The following is a 24734-nucleotide window of genomic DNA, read 5'->3' as shown; positions in this document are numbered from 1 at the left end:
TGCGGGCACATCCCCAATGGGGGTGTGCAGGAAGCAGCTGATTGATGTTTCTAACTCTGTCCCTCTCTCTTCCTCTCTGTAAAAAAAATCAATAAAATATATTTTTAAAAAAATGCAGCTCCTCAGTCAGGGTAGCCATACTTTAAGAGCTCTATGGCCCCTGTGTTGGACAGAGCAGAGAGCGCCTCCACCATCATAGAAAGTTCTAGTGGACAGCACAGAGTTGGGAAGGAGGGGAGATGGTGACTGCCTCTTCAGATGGGGACACCGGGGCACAGTGTCCTCTCGGATCAATGACATAGGGAGCCAGGCCATTGGCCACATCCCCCCCACCCCCCACCCCGGCTCTCAGAGTCTCCCACTACCAGTGTGAACGGAGGAGTTGGAAACAGTGTTTGCATTTGGATGCCGGCTCGATGCCGGCCCCTGTTCTGCTTGCCCACACTTCCCTTCTTGGGGTGGAGTGGTTTCGTATGTGGAACTCCCTCTAGCCCTGGTTTCCGAAGCCTTTTTCTGAATGCACTCAGGTGTGTGTGTGTCGCAGGAAGCCGCAGGACAGGTGTTTCCTGCCTGGCTCTGGTGGGCCCTGGGGCAGCAGCGAGGAGAGGTGGCCAGAGCTGGCCTGGTCGCTGGCTGCCCTTTTCGTGTTATTATTAGAACCGAGACGGACTCTGAAATATAATGCCAGCTGTGTAAGCAAGGAAAACATCCCTAGGAGCCCCACTGAAAAGTAAAAAGAAACAGCTGGAGTGGACTTTAATCTATTCCATTGACCCGAGAATGTTCCGGACAGCATACTTTTATTTATTTATTTTAAAAAATATATTTTATTGATTTTTTTTTTTTTTTTAATAGAGAGGAAGGGAGAGGAATAGAGAGAAACATCAATGAGAGAGAAACATCGACTAGCTGCCTCCTGCACACCCCCCACTAGGGATGTGCCCGCAACCAAGGTACATGCCCTTGACCGGAATCAAACCTGGGACCTTTCAGTTCGCAGGCTGAGGCTCTATCCACTGAGCCAAATCGGTTTTGGCAGGATAGCATACTTTTCACATGGCCTCAATAGTAAAAGTCATTGAGATATTTTACAAATACTTTTATATGAACTCTTTGGGATCTTGTGCATATTTGACACCTACAGCACACATCTCAGCTTGGACCGGCCATTCAGGAGCTCTGTGGCCCGGGCCACCCAGGGCTAATCGGTGTTCCCTGTGAGTCTCCCTGAGGAGCAGAGGCATCTGGCCCCAGGGGGGCTCTGTGGGTGCTCCTGGATCCCGAGGACAGGGGTGTCGCTGTGTGTCTGGTGGGCCGCCCTCCTCAGGCAAGCCCTGGGCCCAGCTGAGTCAGGCACTGTTTGGGCCGCCGCAGACACGTGGGGAACCAGACCAAGGTCTTGCCCGGGGTGGGGGTGGAGGGTGGAGGGGAGGAGGGAGTTACATTTCGGTTGGGGTGGGGTTGGGGGTGGGAGGGCACAGAGGGGTGGCTGATCATTCCTGATTGTAGGAACTACCTTAGAAGGGGGAGGTGACAGGCTGTGAGAGAGGAGGCATCTCGAGATAGTTGAGAGATAGCTGAGCAGAAGCCCTCAGAAGCTGAATCCCTGTGCAAAGAGGAGCAGATGGCGTGAGCAGTGGGGGCGGCACAGGGCGTGCGCCAGAGGATGTGGGACAGGAAGCAGAGCATTTTGATACTCGATTGATTCTCCTTATTCTTGGTAGTTGTTTTTTTTTTTAAATGTGCCACAGCTTTTAATTTTTATTATTTTTAAATTCATTATTGCTTAAAGTGTTACATGTAGTATTACATACCAGTATGTCTCCCCCCCACCCCCCCATTGACCTCTCCCCGGCCACCCCACCCCACCCCCTTTGTGGTAATTGTTTTTTTTTGTTTGTTTTTTTAATATATTTTATTGATTTTTTTACAGAGAGGAAGGGAGAGAGATAGAGAGCTAGAAACGTCGATGAGAGAGACACATCGACCAGCTGCTTCCGGCACACCCCCCCACCGGGGATGTGCCCACAACCAATGTACATGCCCCTGACCGGAATCGAACCTGGGACCTTTCAGTCCGCAGACCGACGCTCTACCGCTGAGCCAAACCGGTTTCGGCGTGGTAGTTGTTTTCTGCAAAGTGGCTGTGAACATGGAGTCAGTGAACCCTGAACCACTGCCCCCAGAGGGGAAAGAGGCCAGACGCTCGCAGGACCCTCCCCCGCCTTAGGCTCCTGCGAGTCTCTGGTCACATTCTTGTCAGCAGATCGACACATAACCCTGTTTTGTGTGTGTTCCCGTTTAAAGTTACCGTGTTTAATCTATGGGATTGATCCGTTAATGTTGAACTCGTGGGCAAGAAAGAGCACAGCCTGGATGAAGCCTGTTCAGCAACCGAGTTCCCTGTAAACAGCCTCCTCGGGCTGAGGGCACCGGACAGCACGTTAGCACCAGGCGGGCAGGCTGGTTTAAGCAGCAGAGCCACCAACAGAAAACTCGGGAGCTGTGGCACTAAAGGATCGTGGGGAGGGCACTCTTCACGGTAGGAGAGCTGAAACCAAAGCGGAGGTCTTTGCTTGCCCTCGGCTGGGGGTGCCCGCATTGGGTGATGCTGGGCATGTCCACGGATGAGTGAGGAAGGGCACGAAGGTTGATTTGGAATCACGAGTAAATCGTGATGAGGGTGGAGTCTGTGAAGAATGAGGATTGGCTGGAATGATTCCGAAGCCCCTAGAGGAGGGGCTTACACTGTCCACATGTCCTTCCTTTGCCTTTACTTTTTGAATATTACTTGGTAGAACTCCTGACTTTGTCTGACTCTGATGGAAGTGAATTGGTGACCAGGTTTGTGACAGCTACTACTTTGCTCACAGAGCGTGGCTTGGTTGTCTCTGGACAGCCATAGGCCGAGGTGCAGGCCTGGTTCACCTTTAGGATCCCATCTTTTTCCTCCTCCTCCTCCTCTCCTCCTCCTTTTCCTCCTGTTCTCTCTCCTCCTCCTCCTCCTCTTTAAATCAGAGGTTACCAAAAGACCTCTGGATGCCAGCCACCTGCATGTCGCCAGTTGGACGTCTGCCTCTTCCTGCAACCTCACTTTGCCTCTGACCTTGTTTGCACAGCGCTGTGTCCCCTCTGCACTCTGATTGCTATCGGGAGGGCTGGCCTTTTAATCTGGTGAAGGGAATAACCTTTTAACCAGAGAGGCCCTTGGATAGAAGCCCGATGTTTCAAGTGAAGAAAGTAAACGCATTTTCCCACAGACACGTCCGTGGGTGTTTATTGAGCACCTACTGTGCGCTAAGGGCAGTGTTAGGTGCCGGGAGAGAGCAGGGAAGAGGATGGACAGGGCCTGCCTTACCTTGTGGAGGGGAGGAGATGCAGTTAACAGTGAACACCACAGCAGTCTCTGTGCTGAGGAGGAGAAGTCCGGAGGGGCCTGGGCCGTGTGGGTGCTGGGGGGAGAGGGCAGGGCGGAGGGGCTCAGTGTTCTGTGTAGGGGGTGGGGAAGACTCTGGAGAGAGTGAGCCTCCGGGCCACTGGGGAAGAACATGCCAGCCAGAGGGAGTGGCCAGGGCTAAGCTGAAGGTGAGACCTGGTTGAGGACCAAGCAAGAGGGAACTAAGTGGTGTGCTGGGGGCAGGGGGGGGGGGGGGCGCGGGGGCGAGGGATAGAAGAGGAGGAGAGATTCAGGGAGAGAAATGGGTCATTCGGGTGAGGAGGGAGAGGAGGAGGAGGAAGAGAAAGAGAAGTAAGAGGAAGAAGAGGAGGAGGAAGAGGAAGGATGCAGGCCTGGTTACCCTCATTCAGCTTCTCTGGCTCCCAGGGATCAGAGTGCCCTTTCCCTGCCTGCCCTTCCCCTGCCTGCCCTTCCCTGGGAGGCAGAGTTGGTGGTGGTGGATGTTCGTGCTCTGCCCTCCTTGATTGGGTGGGACGGATGGAAAAAGCATTTGATTCTGGAGACTTGTGTTCCCCAAACTTTCACCAGGCCTGCGCCCAGAATCTGGCTTTCCCCTTTCCAGACACCAGCAGACATTTTCTCTTCAAAATACAGTTTTGAGCTTGGAAACTCCGGGGTGGGAGAGCAAAGGGAGGGGTGGGTTGGGAGGGCCTCTCGGATGAATATTAACACAGGTCAGGGGAAGAGAGAAATCCTTTCCTGAAAAGATAATGCTGTCACATCTTAGCACCTTGGCCTTTAAGGCCTGTGAGGTGTGGTGTGCATGCTTTTTGTGTGTTACGTGTATGTGGTTTGTGGGTCCCGTGTGTGGTGTGTGTGTGTAGTACCTGTGGTATGTGTGTGGTATATATTGTGTTTGCAGTGTGTGTATTGTGTGCATGGTGTGTGTGTGGTGTGTTAATTCTCACCCAAGGGTATTTTTTCAGTTAATTTTTAGAGAGAGTGGGAGTTAGGGAGGGAAGAAGGGGAGGGAGGGAGAGAGAAAGAGAGAGAGAGAGAGAGAGAGAGAGAGAGAGAGAGAGAGAGAGAGAGAGAGAGAAAGAGAGAAAGAGAAAAAGAAACATCGATGTGAGACACGATTGGTTGCCTCTGGCATGTGTCCCAACCAGATCCAGGATTGAACCTACAATCCAGGCACATGCCCTTGACCAGGGATGAACCCATGACGCTTCCGTGTGCGGGCCAACACTAACCATTGAGCAACACCCGCCAGGGCAAGGGACAGTAACTTTTGACCCAGCAATTGATTTGTAAGAATGTGTCCTAAGGGTATAGCTGGGCGAGGATATAGGTCTGATAATGTTCATTGCAGCATTGTTTTAAAATGTTGGGGAAGTATAAATCCAAATGACTCTCGATAGGAGTTTGGTTAAAGAAATGAATGCAATGCATGCGCAATGGTTGCTAGAATCTAGGCCTTAAAATGACGGCACAGCCTGTTCTTAGCAGAGAAAGACATCTGAATGGGACAGAGCAGATTGTGGGAGAGCAGCAGTATGGTGCTCTCTTCTTTAAAACGTGTCTGCATGCATGACAGTGCCTGGAGGAGATGACACACCAGGTCTGTATTCCTGGGAGGGGAGATGAGTGACATTTATGTTTCTGTACTTTCCTATGTTTTCCGAATTATTGTATAGAAATTGTGCTACTCGCTGAAACCCGTTTGGCTCAAGGCATGTACCTTGGTTGCGGGCACATCCCCAGTAGGGGGTGTGCAAGAGGCAGCTGATCGATGATTCTCTCTCGTCAATGTTTCTAACTCTCTGTCCCTCTCTCTTCCTCTCTGCAAAAAAAAAAAATCAATAAAATATATTTAAAAAAACAGAAAGAAATTGTGCTACTTGATAGTCAGGAAGGGAAAAACAAAACAAAAGCCAAAGCCATGGGGAAGGGGTGGGTGTAGGGTTGGAATCAGGTGACATCAGGTGGCGTTGGCTTAGAATCCGAGGTCAGCTGACTTTTATGGGCACGTGGCCCCTTGCTGTGGGTCTTGTCATTATGAAATGGGGGTGGGGGGATGTCATGATTCTTGTCTACATGCCTGTGTGGCTGGAGGACCGAGGAGGGGCTGTGTGAAGGGCGCTGGGCTGGTTGCACAACCCGGGTTCAGGAGCGGTCTCCCAGGGGTGGGGCTGGCAGTGAGCGCCCAGATGCAGAACAGGCTCCGAGGAGCCGCCCATTGGAGCCAGGCTCGCCATGGGGACTGGCGATGGCTCTGCTCTCCTCCCTGGGCCCTGCCATGATGTTGGTTGTTGTTAGTGACTGGTCCCGGGTAAGGGGCCAGTGAGAGGGCTTGTCAGGCCAGGGTGGACTTGGCATTCTGTGCCCTGTGGCTGGTCTCTGGGGAGGTGCACATCCGTGTGTCTCCGATGACCCCTGCTTCGTCAGAGCCCATCTTCTCCCGGGAGGTGCCTGGCGCTGACTAGGTGCTCAGTAGATATTGGAGTGGACGGACAGCAACGGATTGCCCCTGTGTGGCTGTGTGGCCTTGGGCAAATTGCTCCATGTCTCTGGGCCTACTTCTTCTTCCCTATGATGTGCATAGGAAGCTACCACACATTATTGCTGTTACTGGAGCAGAGCGATGGGAGCTGCAGGGTGGCGGGTGCTTGGAAGGAAGGGTTTTGTGTCTCCTAACGGCCCTTCAACAGTAATGACTGCCGAAACCGGTTTGGCTCAGTGGGTAGAGCGTCGGCCTGCGGACTGAAGGGTCTTGGGTTCGATTCTGGTCAAGGGCATGTACCTTGGTTGCGGGCACATCCTCAGTGGGGATGTGCAGGAGGCAGCTGATCGATGTTTCTCTCACATCGATGTTTCTAACTCTCTCTCCCTTCCTCTCTGTAAAAAAACAATAAAATATATTAAACAACAACAACAACAACAACAAACCCCAGTAATGACTGCTCATGATAATAACGAGTGCCTACTGTGTGCCGGGCTCTTTCCTACACACTTTAGAACGCCTTCATGTGGTAGATGTTTGTCATTTCCATTTTGCCGATAACAAAGTTGAAGCATAGAGTTCAAGTGCCTTGCTCTAGAGCAGATGCTCAGCATGAGCTCTGTGGGCCGGATAATTCTTTGTTTTCTGGGGCTTGGTCTGTGCATTGTAGCGGCATCTCACTCAATGCCAGCAGCAGCCCCTCTTCCCCCACAGTTGGGACAATCAAGCGCGTCCCCCGTCTTGCTAGTGTCCCCGGGGTGCAGAACGCCCCTGGTTGTGAATTGCTTACTCCAGAGCAGTGCCTTCGAAGTGTGTGGTTCTGCACCAGCCAACAGGAACTGGTTAGAATTAGAGCATCCTGGGCCCCACCCAGAATCAGAATCCCTGGGGCGTGGGGCCCTGAGGCTGTCTTCCCAGGCACTCCCTGTCTCCTGAGCTTCCTACCCCCCTTACCTCCCTCTGGTGCGTGTCCATCAGGCTGTAGTGTGGCCATTGATGTACTTGTCTGGCCACCCTGCAGGACCTGGCCTCTGGAGGGAGGGGCGTGGCCTCCCCATCTTTTGTCCACAGCGTCTCCTGTCTGCACACAGGGGCATGATGAATGTTGGAGTGAATGGATGTTAGTTTCTGCTTAGAACTGAGAGCCCTTGTGGACTCTTGGCTTCCTGGAAAATAGACGGGTCCCTCTTCTCTGCACCGGCTCTGAAACAGCATTAGTCCGGGGTGTTGTTAGGGGGGCCCCCCCTGGGCACAGCCAGTGTGACACTTGGAAACTACCACCTGTTCCCCTCCTCTCCCCTCACCCCCCCAAGTCCCTCACTTATAGAGGTCCTAACGCACGGAGGTCTGAGCGTCTGCCCTGCTTGGAGACGTTGGCATTGTAATCGTGGCCTTTCTCATTGAAGAAGGATGGCAGGTGTGCATATGGACGAGTGGTCAGATCGACGTAGGGGAGGAAAGGTCAGGTAGTCCTATACAATAAAGAGCGAATGTGCTAATTAGATCGAACAGCTGGATGACCTTCCAGAGAAGTCCTTCTGGAAGAAGCCGGGGCTGCGAGGGCTGAGCTCCTTGCATGAATTTCGTGCATTGAGCCTTTAGTAAAGAACCATAAAGTGTATGTAAATCTCCGTGTAGTGTGTATGTATAAAACCATGTGTCCAGTAAGAGGCTATGTGCATACGAGAGAGAAAAGGTTTAGAACTCAGGGATGTATAGAGTGATCCACAAACAGTGAACTGCTTGTTACCAATTAAGGTGAAGGAAATATAGAAATTGAGAGTAAGTTAAAAAAAATTTTTTTTTTTTTAAAGTGACATTGCCAGGCGTTCCAAGCGACTTCACTTTCTAGTTGATTTCCGTTGTATTCTGCAGAAGCGTTGATTCCCAGCGGGCGGGTGCGGGGGGCCATATTCCCACAGAGTTTGAGAGGCGTGGCTCTGGAAAAATGCGCCCTCAGATGCTACAAGTGGTGATTGCTAGTTTGCTAAGAATGCTGGTGATTGTAACTTTTCATTTCTTGATGTTTTCTCAGTTATTTACAATGACCATATTTTATCACTTTCATAGGCAGGGGCCGGGGGTGGAGAGAATAAAGCATTATTCTAAAAAGACGTCTTTATGAGCCAAAGAAATGAATTTCTACGAAAGGAATTTTGGGAACTACGAAGGCCGGTGGGAAACATTTTTCCGACGGGCAGTCCTCCCTTGAACGGAAGATACATCCTGAGGCTGGTGGGCATGCGTAGTGAATGGCTCTGTTGTTAAGCTCTCCCCGTGGTCATTCATGGAGGGGTGAAACGTGCCTCAAAGGCATTTTAGGATTGTCAGCAGCCAAGAAACCCTCCTTTATGAAATACAATCCCCAAGATAGAACAGTGGAAAACATTTCAAATATTAAGGATGTCTGCGTTTGAGTATTTGCATCGTTTCCAAATGGATAGACCTGTGGGCACACACAGGCTCTCTTGCACAAGCTCATTCACTTGTCGCCACCTCAGCAGACCGTTATTCGTAATGGGCGGTTGAGTAGAACATAGAAATAAGTTCTCTGGTGTCTAATAGTGACCCTGTTGCCTTAAGAAAGTCAAGTGTGTCTTCCTTTTAAGCTCTAAAGGCCGATGAGATAATACACCGACTTTCCCGGTCCCTCACCCGGAACCCGTCATAGGAACTTGCTGTTGTGGTAAAGCAGACGTTTGTACAGTGACATGACCGTGCCCTAGGTTTACCAAAGATGCCTCCCCTCCTACCGGGGTGCCCTCGGGTGTCCTCACGTCGAAAGGAGATTGGCAGTGGGATCGATGGACTTGCTGGCTGTCCTGGGGGTGATGGCATCTTCAAACTCCCTGGGCAGCAGGGAGCTGTGGTTCCTGTGGACTGTAGCCTTTAGTATTGAGCTGTTCATTTTCTTTTCCTTTATTAAAAAAATTTTTTTAATAGAATTTATTGGAGTCACATTGGTTAATAAAAGTATACAGGTTTGAGGTGTACAATTCTATACGTCATCTGTATGTTGTATTGTATGTTCACCACCCCAATTCCGGTCTCCTTCCATCACCATTTATCCTTCTTGACCCTCTTCTACCTCTCCTCACCCCGATTTCCCTCTGCTAATCACCCTACTGCTGTCTGTGTTTTTGTTGTTTGTTTTTTGGTTCATTCCTTCACCTTTCCCCCCAACTCCCTTCCCTCTAACAGCTGTCAGTCTGTTTTCTTTATCTGTGAGTCTGTGTCTATTTTGTTTGTTTGCTCATTAGATTCCACATGTAAGTGAAATCATATGGTACTTGTCTTCCTCTGACTGGTGTATTTCTCTTAGCGTCATGCTCTCCAGGTCCCTCCATGCTGTCGCAGAAAGTAAGATTTCCTTCTTTTCATGACCAAGTAGCATTCCATTGGGTAAATGGACCCCAGCTTTTTTTTTTTTTTTTTTTATCAACTCCTCTGCTGAGGGTGCTTGGGCTGGTGTTTTGCCTTCTGAGTGTTTATTGTAGGGACCTTTCATGTAACAGTGTGTGTGTGTGTGTGTGTGTGTGTGTGTGTGTGTGTGGGTGTGTGGGTGGCCGGCTCTGTTACACATCTCTTGAACCTCATCCTTTGGCAGGCAAACCGGTTCTCTCTGCCCAGCCCTCCTCTCTGAGAGTTGCTTAATCTGCCTGTGGCCACAGAGATGTTTCAACAGTGAAGACTGTCGCTTTTACGCAAAGCATCTTAACCTAGGGTTTCATGATCCCTTGCGGAGCGGCTCTGAGAGAGCTCTTTCGTGAAGGTGGAAGACGTTTTGTTCTCTTCTTGCCTGATTTTTCCTTTGCTGTGTTTCGCTGGATTATCTGAGAGATATTATGAACGTTTGCTGTGACAGAAACCACTAGCAGGGAGACAGTGAGAGGAACATCCGCTGTTTGTCATAACCGCAGCCAGGCCTGCTTAGGGGACACTCCTTCGCCGTTTGGCATCAGACTCAGCCGAAGCATGATGAGTGCCGTTTGGTTGTCTTCCTCTGCTCCTGCCCTTTTGTCGCCAGCATGGCAAAAGGGTCTGGCTTCCTCCTGATAGAATTGGAGTCTGCAGATTTGATGTCCTCTTTTGTTCCCCACTTTTTTTTAGTTTTATTGGAAGAAGGGATAAAATGGATGTTTCCCTTTTTATTGCTCTGGTTACTATTTCTACCTCATAGGTTACACCAAAACATCATAGCTTAAAACTTCTGCTTTATTTTGTCTGTGATTTGTGGGGCAGGCATCTGGAGAGGGCTCAGCTAGGTGGCTCTTGCTTAAGGGGGTCTCTGATGTAGTTGGGGGTCGGATGTCAGCGGGGGCTGTGGTCATCTGAAGGCTTGACTGGGTCGTCCAAGGAGGCCCATGTCGGCGTCTGGCTGTGGACACTGGCTCTCATCTGACCTTTCCAGCAGGTGGTCTCAGGCACTTTGACCTCCACCTGGGACCCAGCTTTCCCCACTGTGAGCATCCCGAGATGACCAGGTAGACACGTCTTGGCCTTTTCTGAGCCTTGGGAGTCCCATAGTAGCACCTGTCATATGCTATTGGTCCAAGCATCCTGAGCTCACCCACATTCAAGTGGAGGGGACATAGTCTCCATCTCTCGATGGCAGTAGTGCCGAAGAATTTTGAGCCCCATCTGAAAGCTGCCACACTCCTGGTGGAGATGTAGGCGCAGTGACTGGTTTTGAGGCCTGCGGGACATCTGTTTCACTCACTTAATAAACAACCACGTTTCACAATGCCTTCTGTCTGCTTTAATGGTTAACCAGCCAGCAAAGCAAGGACTTTGGTTAGTGATCCCAGTGACCCGTAAATAAACCAGCAGCAACAACAACAACAACAAAAAAAAAAGCAAGAGGGAGCCAGTGCCTAGCAGAGCTGAGGGTCGTGTGATAGGGAATTCTTTGCTGCTTTGCCCACTTCTTTAACATTTTGTCTGAGAGGAAAATGATGCCACGGCTTTGATTGCCTATTAGGAAAAATTAGTGGAACCTAGAGCCTAGGCAGACCCTTTATAAATTCAGGGAAAGGATCTAGAGCTCTTTAGGCAGCTCTTAGCATGCCGCTGGTTGTGTTAGCATCTGCACTGGGGAAATAGAATCTTGGTATTGCATGCATTTGCTAGAAATTGTACCTACTTCCCAGGTTGGAACTTGTTAAAGCAAACCAAGCTTTAACTCTATGAAACGTGGAGCTAAAAAAAAAAAAAAAGTAGGAAAACTTATTTTGGAGCCGATAGAGACTTAAACTCCAAAGGATGTAGTGGTAGGAAGCATGGGCTTTGAGTCCAGGAGAGCTGGATCTGAATTCCCCCCTGCTTTTTCACCAGCCATGCAGTCATGGCAAGGTGCTGAGCTTTTCTGGGTTGTAATTTCCTTCTCTCTAAAACGAAGAGGGCAATACCTGTCTTGCAGGGCTGTTAAGGATTAAATATGGTGATGTTTGAAAAGTGCCTAGCATGGTACCTGGCATAGAATGTTCAACAAATGGTGGTCCTTTTCTTTCTGCTCTTTGCTTTTTATTGAATAACTAGAGGCCCAATGCACGAAGATTTGTGCAAGAATGGGCCTGCCTTCTCCTGGCTGCTGGCATCGCCTTCACTCTGGCCTAGCGCTGCCTTTCTGCCTTCTCACACTGCCCAGAGGCCCCGAGCGGCCGGCCGGGGTGGTGTGGAACACCTGCGTCCTGCACCTCCCCCAGCTGCTCAGCACTTGTGTATGCAAATCAACACACCATATTTGTTGGGTTAATTTGCATACCCACTCCTGATTGGTATCACGAAGGTATGGTCAATTTGCATTTTACTCTTTTATTAGTGTAGATGGCTCCTACATCAAAGTCCTTGTTTATTGAAAGCTTATTATATGCTACGCATTGCTCCCAGTGCTCATGACAGCTCTTGACATTGATGAGAAATGGAGGCACTGAAAGATGGAGTCAGTTCTCCCAGGTCACATGGCCAATGGGCGGGGAGGCAGGATTTGAATCCAGGATTTGAGGCTGGAGCCCATGCCCATAGGTGGTTTGGGAATGCACATTCTGAGGTCCTGCTGAGGCTGTGAGATGAAAGAATGCTGGTCCAGGACTTAGGGGACCAGGTTTTCGAACCCTGCCCTGACACTCACCAGGTATACATCCTTGCGAGAAGTTTACCTCCTGAGGTTTCAGTGACATACTCTGTGAAGTGGGAGGAGCATCTGCACTCAGCGGGGGCAAAGTCTTTTCCAGCCCTGATATCGTACGACTGAGATTTTGATTTAGCCGCATGCCAAATGAATTATGAGTCACCCTCAGTCCTGATAATAGGGAAAATGCAAAAGGTCAATCTATGCTGCAGTTAAGATTTTATTTTTAGTGAAGCAATGCTTGCACATTTTTTTTCTTCTTTTTAAAGCCCCAGAGAAGTTTTAATGACAAAAATTGAAGTCCTCTGCCTAATTTCTTCCCATCCCCAGTTGTACGCTAGGAAGCAACTACTGTTAACGTTTTTAGCTGTTTCTCCTGACCGTTCCTTTCATGTCTCTAAAGTTACAGCAAAGAATTTTGACTTTGGTTCTTTCACATCCTGTGTCCTCCTTTCTCTTCCCCGATTAGCTGCAGTCAGGAGGAAGGTTATCCAAAAGCCAGCAGGAGCCAGACAGCCAGCTGGCCCGGAATGCGGTGGGTGGGTGGATGCGTGCTTCCAGCTAAATCGTCTCTGGAGCTTTCCAAGGCTGAGCCCTGACCTCCTCATGGTGCCCTGATTCCAAAGCTCATGTCCGTTATGAAATGGACCTGGGATTGCGTAACAGCTCGGGTGGTGGTTGAAACATTATCCTGGTACATGTACCCATCATTTGTATAATCCATCCAAAACCTGATGTTTCAGAATTGTTGGGGAAAAGTGTGTCTTGAAGTTGAGGAAATATGCTAGGCTTCCTGGTGTAAAAAACATGGAAACCATTTCCTGGTGGTTGAACTCAGTAGAAAGCCCTGGATCAGCAGTTCTACCTCCTCTCACACAAAGAATCCCGTGGGTTTAAAAACGTGTGTGGCCATGAATGGAAAAGCATTGGATCCTGTCAGTCTTTCTAGCCGAAGTGTGTGTGTGTGTGTGTGTGTGTGTGTGTAGGGTTAGGTAACTTTACCCCCTCCTCGAGGGCCTCTTAGGATTGACCTTTGGCCTGAAGGTTTCAAGGGTTTATGGGTGTTTTTTTCCCCTTTGTGGTGCTTTGGACCTTTGTCTCTAGATCAGGGGCCTTCAAACTATGGCCCGCGGGCCACATGCAGCCCGCAGAGGAGTCTGATCCTGCCCGCCAGGTTTTTTGGGCAGTGAGCGCAGCCGAGGTGTTACAGTAGGAATTAGTAGTTCATATAGTCCGGCCCTCCAGCTCTCTGAGGGACCGTGATCTGGCCCCCACTTTAAAAAGTTTGAAGACCCCTGCTAGATATTGAATTCCACTGTGGTGGCTCATTCCTATGTAACGGCAACAAAAAGGTTGCATTGAAAATGAGTCTTTTCCAAATTGACAGACATTCTATAAAATAACTGGCTCATATTATTAAAAAAAATATCAAGGCCTTGAAAGACAAAGACGGAAGAACCATTCTAGAGCCAAGGAGACGAGAGAGAGATGACAGCTACATGCAAGGTGCCGGTCCCGGGTTGGATCCTGGGCCCCCTAAACAATTCCCCCCCTTTATTAAGAGAGACATGAATGGGACAGTTGGTAATTTGAATAAAGCCATAACTTGGATTGATAGCCTTGGATGAACATGATGTTCTGGTTTTGGTTTTTGTGCCAGGCCCTGGAAGAGAATGTCCTTATCTTTAGGAAATGTGCACCGAAGTTTTTTTGTTTGTTTTTTTTTTAGATTAAAGGAGTACCATGTCTTCATCTCACCCTCATTTTTTCCCCAAGTCTGAAATTATTTTAAATTAAAAAAATTTTTTGCCAAAACTGGTTTGGCTCAGTGGTAGAGCGTCTGTCTGCGGACTGAAAGGTCCCGGGTTCGATTCCGGTCAAGGGCATGTACGTTGGTTGCGGGCACATCCCCGGTGGGGGGTGTGCAGGAGGCGTCTGGTTGATGTTTCTCTCATCGATGTTTCTGGCTCTCTATCTCTCTCCCTTCCTCTCTGTAAAAAATCAATAAAATATATTTAAAAAAATTTTTTTTAAAAAAAAGTTTTTTCCCCATTCCCAGATCTGCCAGTTGCCTTGACTTTGCCTCCAACTGGCAGCGTCTGCCCTTGGCCAAGGAATCTTGACATTGGCCATTGCTTCAAAGGGAGCCGTGTGGCCCAGCCTGGTGGGACCGCTGGGCGGGCTGCGGTGTTGGGGGGATGGGCCTGGGTGCTCACATGCTTATCTGGGGATATTTTACAGTCAAGTCAGAGTTTGAAACCAGAGCGGCCTTCTGCCCAGGGGGAACTCGGTTCTTCACAGGCCTGAAAAGGAGCCCCAGGACTTGGTTAACCTCAGAAAAGGGAAACTTACAACAGGAAATGCCCTTGACTGCCTCTTTCCCTCCTGGTGGAAGGAACCCCTTGTTGGGTCACAAGCAAGACGGACAGGGTGGTGCTGTGGGAAGAGAAAACGGGGTCTGGCCTTGTCACTATGTCCGCCGAGCTGCACAGGGGCTGCCCCTGGGTCTACAGCTGGGGCTAGGGCCCCCAATCCTTGGTCCCACCACCACTTACGTAAAAGGAGCGTTTTCTGAAAGATTAAAGGAGGCTGCCATGGAACCCAAGGGAGGGAAGCATCATTGGGCCTTAAGCATAGGGAGGGGCTGGGGTGCCTGGTCTCCAGCGTGTCCCAGTTGCCTCAACAGTCTTGGTTTAAGCCTGTTGTCCTGATGTAATTATTATTATTTTTTAATATATTTTATTAATTTTTTTACAGAGAGGGGAGGAGAGGGACAGAGAGTTAGAAACATCGATGAGAGAGAATTATCCATCAGCTGCCTCTTGCACACCCCCTACTGGGGATGTGCCCGGAACCCAGGTACATGACCTTGACTGGAATCGAACCTCGGACCCTTCAGTCTGCAGGCCGACGCTCTAGCCAGTGAGCCAAACCGGTTTTGGCTCGGCGTAATTATTATCATTTTTAAAAAATATATTTTTATTGATTTCAGAGAGGAAGGGAGAGGAAGAGGGAGATAGAAACATCAGTGATGAGAGGGAATCATTGGTTGGCTGCCTCCTGCACACTGGACTGAGCCCACAACCCAGGCATGTGCCCTTGACTGGAATCGAACCTATAACCCAGGCACGTGCCCTCGACGGGAATCGAACCTGGGACCAAACCTGGAACCCTTCAGTCCACAGGCCAGTGCTCTATCCACTGAGCCAAACCGGCTAGGGCCCGGTGTGATTACTAATAGGGCCCTTCTCTGTCTGGAAAGTGCCCTGGTTTGATCGATAAGGTTGCACCACTCTCTGGTTTCTGGATCAGAGTCAGGAACCCCGATAACCTCCCCTCCTCCGCTGCCTCCCGCTGTTCTCTCAGTTGCTCTCTTCTCGCTCTCTGCCATGTGCGTCTGTCCCTCCCTCCTCCTCTGGGCTCCTCAGTTCTGTTCCCTGAGAGTCTGTTCCCAGAAACGTGGCTGCAGGGCTCTGCCTGACGTGTGGACGGTTCCACAGGAGGAAGTGGTGGCTTCGGCGAACACCCCCGGGGCCTCTGCTGCAGGACTGGGGCTGGAGGTGGGAGAAAGGGAGTCAGAAAGGGAAGGACCTTGGGCTTGGGCACCTGGTCTCCAGCAATGCTTCTGACACCGCCCAGTTTGAAGGGCCTGGTCTGTTCTTCCCCTTATTTATTTTCCATGAAGGTTCTAATCCTTCGGAGCTGTTTTAAAGGGGGTCTTTGGATGGATGGACATCGCTGTTGTGGAACGGGGCCCGCGTAGGGATCGGAGTGTGGTGGCCCCTGGCGGGGTGGGCTTCAGCTCCTGGTGTGCTCTGTCCTCCACCTCCCCCGCCTCTGCTGCCTCCTGGCTCTGTGCCTCTCAGGTTTGGCTCCCTTGGCGTTGGCTGTACCCTTGGTGCATTCTTTCCGATCCTGCCTCTGCTGCAAAATTCCTGAAGGTGGAATTGCACCGTCCTGGCTCCCCTCTCACGGGGCCAGGAAGACCGCTCCCAAGCTGGGGCTGTGGACGGAAAGCTGGCAGAGGCAAGGAGAGAGGAGGCAGCTGGAGGACCCCGGGAGCCTTGTGTGAGCTCAGGGGGGCAGCCAAGCGAGACCCCGGGTCCAGGAGCCAGGCCTGTGCTGTCCAGTATGGCAACCACTAGCCCCATATGGCTATTTAAATTTCATTAACAGTTTTTAAATTTAATAAAACATATGGTATTTGCACTAGCCACAGTTCCCGTCTTCATGGAACCACATGTGGCCAGAGGCCTCTGTATTGGACAACACGGGGGAGGACAGTCCATTCCTGTGGTTCTATCAGGCTGGAGAGTCTTACTCCCTGTTCACCCAGCACTGTTCAAAGGGTGCTTTTGTGTGTTTTAGTAGCTACTACGGTGCTTATAAAGAATAGGTTGGAGCCCTAGCCAGTTTGGCTCAGTGGATAGAGTGTCGGCCTGCGGACTGAAAGGTCCCAGGTTCAATTCTGGTCAAGGCCACATGCCCTGGTTGCGGGCTCGATCCCCAGGGCGGGGGATATGCAGAAGGCAGCCCATCAATGATTCTCTATCGTCATTGATGTTTCTATCTCTCTCCCTTTTTCTCTGAAAAAATAAGGGGGAAAAAAAAAAAAAGAAGAATAGGTTGGAAGGATGAAAAGAAAACATGATTTTTAGTAAACTTTAGAACATTTCAGGTATCTCAGAACCGGTTGGTAAGTCAAAACGTTTCCAGTGGCACCTTTTATTGTGTAACTAGAGGCCCAGTGCATGACATTTGTGCACTGGGCAGTGTGGGGGGCGCGGTGGGGGGATGGAGTGAGGGGTAGAGGGGTCTCTCAGCCTGGCCTGCACCCTTTCGCAGTCCAGGACCCCTCGGGGGTCGAACATCCTTAGTACTGCTGCGGAGGTAGGAGTGGCTCCCGCCGCCGCTGCGTCAGCCCAGCTTCTGGCTGAGTGGTGCTCCCCTTGTGGTCAGTGCACATCATAGCGACCGGTTGTTCTGCTGTTCGGTCTATTTGCATATTAACTTTTTATTATAATATATAGGATTCTAGGATGCGAGCTTTATGGTTCTTAACTGGTCATTCTCTGGCTGCTGTCATCATTTTTGCCTAATCCTAGTTTTCTGAATGTACTATTTATTCCCTATTTTTCCTTAAATTGATTCACCCTCTTACTTCAGTTCGAAAAGGAGAATTTATAGCAGTAAATGGAAAACCAGGAAAGGGAAATGGGTTTTTAAAGCGAGCGTTTTATTGAAGGGATGTACGAACGAAAGTGCGCTCCTCATCTCGGCACAGCGTGGGACTGTGAAAGCAGTGCTGGTTGCTGCCCGTGGGCTTATTGTTCAGCTTATCACGTTGGAGCAGAATCCCTTCTCGGCGGACGGCTCCGAGCCGGGACCGGCCACCCCCGTCTTAAAGAGGAGATTAGCGAGGCGAGCGCCAGGAAGTGCAGAAGGCGCTGTGAAGACAGGGTAGCACCAGCGGAGGCTTTAAAGAACGGTCTGAGAAGGAACAGCGGCTTCACTGTTAGTGAAAACACGCAGGTGTTCCTGGATGAGACGGGGGTCTGCAGGCCAGGCCAGAGGGGGCAGCAAGGTCCTGCCTTCCTGCCTCAGGCCCCCTCATACACTCTTGTAATCACTGAGTACCTCAGAGAGCTTTTGCTTTGTGAACAGCACCTCACCTGCATTTGCCATGTTAAAAATTAAAAGTAAGACATTTCAAAAACTTGTATTAATTTATTAAAAAAAAAACAAAACCATAAACCAGTCTCCCTCTTTCCCCCCTAAAAATCAATGGAGAAAATATCCTCGAGTGAGGATTAACAAAAATAAATAAATAAATAAATAAATAAATGAATATTATTAATCTAAAATAATTTTATAAACTGCCCTGGCCGGTGTGGCTCCGTTGGCTGAGCATTGAGAGGTTACCGGTTCCGGTTCGATTCCTGATCAGGGCACGAACCCAGGTTGTAGGATCCATCCCTGGACAACGGAGCGATGCTTCTTTCTCACTTCCAAGTTTCTCTCTCTCTTCCCCTCCCCGATCCTCCTTCTCTAAAATCAATAGAAACACATTTAAAAACCCACAAAAATCACACATCCATTACATCTTAACATAAATAATAATATTTTATAAAACATAACAATTTCCTCACATAAAAAAAAAAATTCACGACACGAATGTAATTGTCGGTGATTTTTGCCAGCCTTCTCACGTCTGGCCCAGTAGAAGAGCTGGATGTTCGTGTCAGCTTCTGCGTCCCACCTCTTGCGATGCCCCATGTCAAGGAGTCTCTGGAAAACTCCACTGAGCACTCAGGATTCGAGAACGAAGGTGGAAAAGGCAGATACGTCTAGCTTGGTTATGAAAACGGACTCCCAGCAAAGGTCTCAGGGAGGGGCCCCACGCCAGGGTCCCCCGGACCACACTTGGAGAACCACCGGAGAAGTGGAAGGCACATTGGACTAAAAGACTACAGGTCTGCGCTTCTGTCTGAGTGTGACATTTGCATGTGACTTCAGGCCAAGCAGCACTGGGCCCCCAGGGCTCCTGTCCCCCTGTCTACCCGTCTACGGGAAGAAGGGTCATTCTGGCTGGGCCGGTCCTGCAGGTTGCTGTGAGGTGCAGATAACGCCTGTGAAATCTGGCTTTCCGCTCTGAACGCGGTGTACTTATAAATGGCATTAGTGAGGACCTTCTGAAGCGTGGTGTCATCTTTACTTTGTAGGCCAGCTATTTTTAAAAACTGGCATCCCTGGGTCTTAATCTCCCTGGGTCCTGGGGGGCATTTCTGAGAAGTGGGAAGGCCGTCATTTTCAGCTCACAGGTGAGCTGATGGAGGCTGAGGTGAGCGGGCTGGCCAGGAACCAGCACTCTGACACCCGGCCCTTGTTTGCAAGGCTCGCTGGTGCCGGCTGGCTTGGTGTAGCCGGAGCTCTTATCTGATGCAGGCCTGTGCTTGTGACACACTGACACATTCACACTGGGGACTCAGCCACCGTCAGCACATTCACACTGGGGACTCAGCCGCCGTCAGCAGTCCTTCGCTTGAATCAATTACCCTCAGCCTGCGTCACCTAATGGATGGCACCGTCTTCAGATTGGAAGATCTGAGGCCTCGTCCGAGCAGAGGGAGCCCTTTTAGAGCTCCTTCTAGGGCTGAGCTAAAAAGTCCGCCTGTCCACAGCCCTGGAGAGTCAGTGGCTTGTTTTCCTACATGGGGGTGGTCTGCTCATTCCCCCGACCTCCTATGGAGAGAACGGCTCTCTCTCCTCCCTGGACATCCCCGCAAGCAGCCTCCCCTCTGATCGTGGGAGACACACTTGCCAGCAATGGTAGGAGACAAAGGACCGCAGTCACCTTTTCTCGGAAATTTCTAGGAAATACGGCAGAAAGCACAGGTTCAGCGGAGACGAGCTGGCTTCAGGTGCGGCCAGCTGGCATTCAGATGGATTTAAAGAAAAGTTTTATACATCTTCGGCTGAATCACACTCCCAGGCTCTGCTCCTTGCACACACGCCGTATTGTCTATTGTCGGGGGCAGCGCCCTCCATCAGCTCTCCGTATTTAAGTATGGGCTGTAGATGGACCATCCCCTCCTGTCTATATAAATTGGACGTCCTTCGGGCCTGTTTTTCAATCCTTTTTTTATGACTTGATTTGATCGCAAGTGACAGAAAGCTAGTTCCAATCCGCTTCAACATAAGAAGCAGTGGTGACAGTTGGGGGTGTGTGTGCTAGTTTGGGCTCCAGGGAAAGTGGTTAAACTGGGAAGCATTATTAGGTCCAGAAGCTCAGATGTCATTGGGACTCCCCTCACCTCCTACCCCCTCCATCCCCCCTCCATCTCTTCCCCCTTTTATCAGGCTCTCCCCTCATGGTGCCAAGATGGTTGCCATCTGCTGCAGGCGTTCATTCCAATCACTAAGCCTTCTCAGGGGAGAAATTCCTCTTTCTCACCGTTTCCAGAAAGTCCCAGAGGGAAGTCTTCTCGGTACTGACGGGTCATTGGCTCTGATGTTCCTCCCTCAGCTAGCCCTGAGGCTGAGAGTATCCACAACCACCTGGCCAGGCCTGGGTCACAGTCTACTCCCGGACCAGGGGAGGCCCAGGAAATCAGGGCAGTTCGGTTAGACAGGCAGGAAAGGTTTTGGCTGTGGGTCCCCAAACCCAGTGTTTGTGGAGAATTGTCACCGGCGTCGCTCCGATCCTCCGTGGAGCGGTGGAAAAACTGGGTCCGCTCTATCTAGTCAGGGAGAAGGCTGGCTTTGTGTTTGGCTTTTCACACATCTCGGATGAATAGGCTTGTTTGTGGTTGGACGTCAGCCAGTCATACATCATCATCCCTGGCAACACAGCCTGTTGACGGAGGGAGATGCTGATCTCAAAGCAAGTCTCTTGGGTTCAATCCCTTTGGTGGTAACACACTTAACCAGGCCGGTGGACCCTGAACCGCCCACCAGAGTCCCCTGAGGAGCCTGGTTCACTCTTTGGTAAAACCCAGATCTGCTTACAAATCCATGTGGTGTTTTGCCACAATAAAAAGAGACAAACAAACAAAACCCCCACGAGTATTCTTTATTTTTTAAATAAGTTTTTTTTTTTTTTTTTTTTTTAAATTTCAGAGAGAGGAAGAGAGAAACATCAGTGATGAGAATCATTGATCAGCTGCCTCCTGTATGCCCCCTATATTGGGGATTGAGCCTGCAACTGGGCATGTGCCCTGATTGGGAATCAAACTGTGACTTCCTGGTTCATAGGTCAGTGCTCAACCACTGAACCACACTGGCTGGTCACCCCACTAGTATTCTAGTCTTCTACCCTACCTCCATTTTTTTCTCCCTTAGAGGCAGTTTAATAGATGAGTCTAACACATGTTAGCTGTTCATGTAGTTATTTACCTCTGGGATTCTAAATAGTAGACTTCGTGTGGCTACTTGTTGAGTTTTCCGTTTTATTACTTGCCACCATCCCACTATGGAAGGTGAGATTTCAGACTCTTTCCACCCTCTGTCCCCCACCACACACCCACTTTTCCCATCGTCCCCTCTCCTCCCAGCAGACTTACTGTGTAGTCAGTATCTGATGCCGACATTGCTGCGCTCTGTAAGTGCTGTGGACAAGGCAGCCATCTATTATAGTAAAGTAAAGTACGATTCCTTCTACTCGTGGTAGAAGGCATTCTCCAGTCCTTTCCCACACAGGGCACATGGAAAGTGAGTGGAGACTCGCTATAAAACCCCACTGTTTCCCACTGTGCATGGCATCAAGTTCCGATGCCTAATGTGGCACACAGGCCCTTCCTCGCAGCAGCCTCCAGGGACACCCCCCCTGCCATCCTTTGCTCGTGCTAGTCCCTCAGTCACTAGCCCCCCTCCTCCTCTACCTGGTGAAAGGCCCTTCTTCAAGGCCTGACTTAGATGACACTTCCGTTGGGTGACCTTTCCATTGGGGGTCAGTTGCCCAGTGCGCATACCAAGGTCTCAGTACTCATCTCACCCAATTGTACTTCTTTATTCATTGCTTGAGTATAAATCATGGATAAATTGAGTATAAAACCATTCCCAGCTATGTCTCTTTTAGGCAAGTTAGCTATTCGCTCTGTGCCTCAGTTTCCCTCTTTGTGAAATGTGAATGACAGCAGCAGCACCTACCTGATAAGGGTGTTAGCGATCACACAGATGGGTGGAATCCAGCCTTGATGATGGTGCCGGCCACTTAGTGAAGGTCCATCTGTGCTGGGCAGCCCACTGTCATAGGAGGACGGAGTTGGTGGGTTATATTCTTTAGTGACCAGAACAGCTCTTGGCAAATCAGAAGCCTCCAGGAGTTGGCAGGGAACCTGAGAGAGTGAAACAGGCCGGTGTGTCTCAGGCACCGGGGGGGTGGGGACGGAAAGGGCCGTATCTCTCTGAGGGGCGTCTTCGGCTCCCCTTCTAGCCAGTGGTTGCCAGGTGGGGATGGGGGCCCGGTGTTGGCAGACCACCTGACTGAGGGCCTGGCCAGCCAGGGGGGAGGTAGAGAAAATCATAATGATGGCAGGGACCCAGGCCAATGTCAGAAGTGTCTGGCACAGCATGACGGGGGGATGGAATGAGAAGTGACCGGAGTCTCCTTTACCCCCAGGGGCCATCCCATTGGCCCACCACGCCCCTGCCATTTGCTGTTTAGAAATCGCTTTCCGGTAATTACTTGCAAGGCAGGTGCTTTGCAGCCAATGGAACGCGTGTGTTTTACCAGCACGAGGCTGCTCGGTCTTGGGGCAGCCCCAGGGCTGGTGATCATGTGTTGTTCCTTCTTCTCCGAGTGCCCATTTCCCCTTTCTCAAAGGCATGGGTGTGCATGGGTACACACACTCACACACACACATCCTCCACAGCCTCACATACCCACCCACACCCACACACATACATACCCTCCCACACCCTCACATACCACCCATCTACACACACATACACCCCCGCCCCCTCTCCCCGACGCACACCCAAGGTGTGGCAGCATCAGGCAAATGCCAAAGGGAAAAGGAAGAGAGGGATGTGGGGTCTGTGAGATACTGACCTGACCTCCAGCCATGTCTTGTTTCTCAACTTTTACCCTGTGGTTAGGCCTGACGTGGCCCACCTGCCTGTTTCTCCCAAACTCTTATCAAGGCCCAGCTCTTATCTTTATTTTTTAAATCTTTATTGTTGATAGAATTACAGATGTCATTGTCATACTCTCAACATTGCCCCCTCCACCTGGTTCCCGCCCCAGGCCTCACCACTGATAGGGTGGCCACCCATCCCGGAGGCAGCCACTATCTCTTGCCGTTCTCCTGGGGGCTCTGCTGCCTGCTTGGGACTCCGTATTTCCTCTCCCCTCCCCCGTGCCCATTCCTGCTTTAGGCGTCTGTGCAGATATCCCCGCTCTGGGAGGGTTCTGTCTTACTGGCCTAGTGAGGGTCTCCACTGCTGGTTTCCATGGTACCCGTACCACCTCCATCCTGGCACCGACTTCTGGACTGGGCTGTAAATGCCTTATCATGGGTAAATGCCTTTCTCTGATTGGAAGTGGCCTGAAGGCAGGGACCAAGCCCAAGGCCCAGCACAGGATCTGCCATGTGGGCAGTTTGCTGTCTGTTTCATCTTGACCATGGCATATGATTGAGGACTCCATGGTAGGGCAGGAAATGGAGCCATCATTATGGGCTAAGCTGCTGGGGCGGCCAACTGGACATCTTCCCTAGAGGATCTAGACAGAGCTTTTTCATCTAGCCTGTGCTGTCTAATATAGTAGTCATTAGCCACATTTATTTTTAAAATTTGCATATAGCCCTGGCCAGTGTGGCTCACTCGGTTGGTTGGGAATCATCTCATGCACCAGCAGGTCACTAGTTTGATTCCTGGGGTCAGGGCACATGCCCAGGTTACAGGTTCAACTGATTGATGTTTCTCTCTCTCTTTTTCCTCCTTTCCTTTCCTCTCTCTCTAAAATAAATAAATAAATAAATATATATATTTAATTAAGATTAAATAAAATGTATTTCCTCAATCTCACCAGCCAATTATTATTTTTAAATATAAAATTTTTCGTCTTAAATTTACTTTTTTATTACTTAGAGAGAGACATCGAATTGTTCTACTTATTTATTCATTCATTGGTTGGTTATTGTATGTGTCCTGTCGGGGATCGAACCTACAACCTTGGTGTATCAGGATGACACTAACCAACCGAGCTACCCAGCCAGGGCTCACCAGCCAATTTCATGTGCTCAGTGTTCACATGTGGCTGGTGGCTGCTGCACCAGACAGTGCCGATGTGAGAACACTTCCGGCAACACAGAAAGAGTCCTTTCGGATGGTGCTGCTGTAGACACTGTCCTGTGAAGGTTTTGGGTGCCTGTAGGTTGAGTGAGGCCCATTCTTGGTGTCTGTGGTGAGGTCAGGCAGCTTTTCCCAGATTCCTTCTTAAGCCTGAGCTGTGCTTCCTCCATCTCCCCTGGCTGCAGGATGCTCGGCAGAAGTTCCGCTCTGTGCTGGTGGAAGCCACGGTGAAACTGGACGAGCTGCTGAAGAAGATCGGCAAAGCCGTGGAAGACTCCAAGCCCTACTGGGAGGCGCGGAGGGTGGCCCGGCAGGTAAGATAGCCCCAGGGTCCTCTCCCTGCCTCTGCCCACCATGCCAGCCGCTGCTGGGTGCACCTTCTGACTTCCGTGTCCCCTGCAAGTTAGAGGTTCGGGTTCCGTGTGATGGGGAACAGCATGGCTTTGTCATTGGTTGCATTTGGAGTCAGCTCTTCTCACCCCCTCCCCACAGACTGCCTGCATCCGGCTCTGGGTGCTCTTCACAGAGGGTGGGTGCTGATGCTTGGATGGGCCTGTGGGCGCCGCTTTGCCCCCAGAAATGGTGCCTAGGCCCACGCCCCAGGCAGCGGGGCCAGCTCAGGCGGAGGAGAGGATGTCTCCAGAACATCAGGCTCCTGCTCTGCCCTCTCCTAATGACTGCCTGTTGGCAGCAGGTGAAGACTCTGTTCCTCTCCTTCTCCTGGTGTAGGAGCAATTAGCCATTCGCCTCTCTTGAAATACTGGTTCTTTGTCCTGAGAGCCAACAGGCAGCTGAGGCACCAAGACCGGGAAAGGGGCAGCAGAGGGCAGCTGCGGTCAGGCGCTTGCTGGGGCCGCAGGGAAGCTGGCTCTGCTTTCAGGGTGTGTCTCCCTGGGATGGCTGCCGCT

At 50.5% G+C, this 24734-nt stretch overlaps 1 protein-coding gene across 1 annotated transcript in view; it reads left to right on the top strand.

The window, feature by feature from the left end:
• Positions 1-24734, top strand: part of SH3BP5 (SH3 domain binding protein 5) — a 61713-nt gene that overhangs the window by 3758 nt on the left and 33221 nt on the right. Inside the window, exon 3 of the mRNA XM_084903311.1 lies at positions 24012-24140. Within this exon, the coding sequence (XP_084759437.1) occupies positions 24012-24140 (129 nt within the window). The remainder of the gene's footprint in view (positions 1-24011; positions 24141-24734) is intronic.

This window comes from Pipistrellus hanaki (genome assembly GCF_964339955.1).
Source record: "Pipistrellus hanaki genome assembly, chromosome: 13".
In the NCBI taxonomy this organism is placed as follows: Eukaryota; Metazoa; Chordata; class Mammalia; order Chiroptera; family Vespertilionidae; genus Pipistrellus; species Pipistrellus hanaki.
The sequence above is the reverse complement of the archived record's forward strand: the minus strand, read 5'-3'. Positions and strand labels throughout refer to the sequence as shown.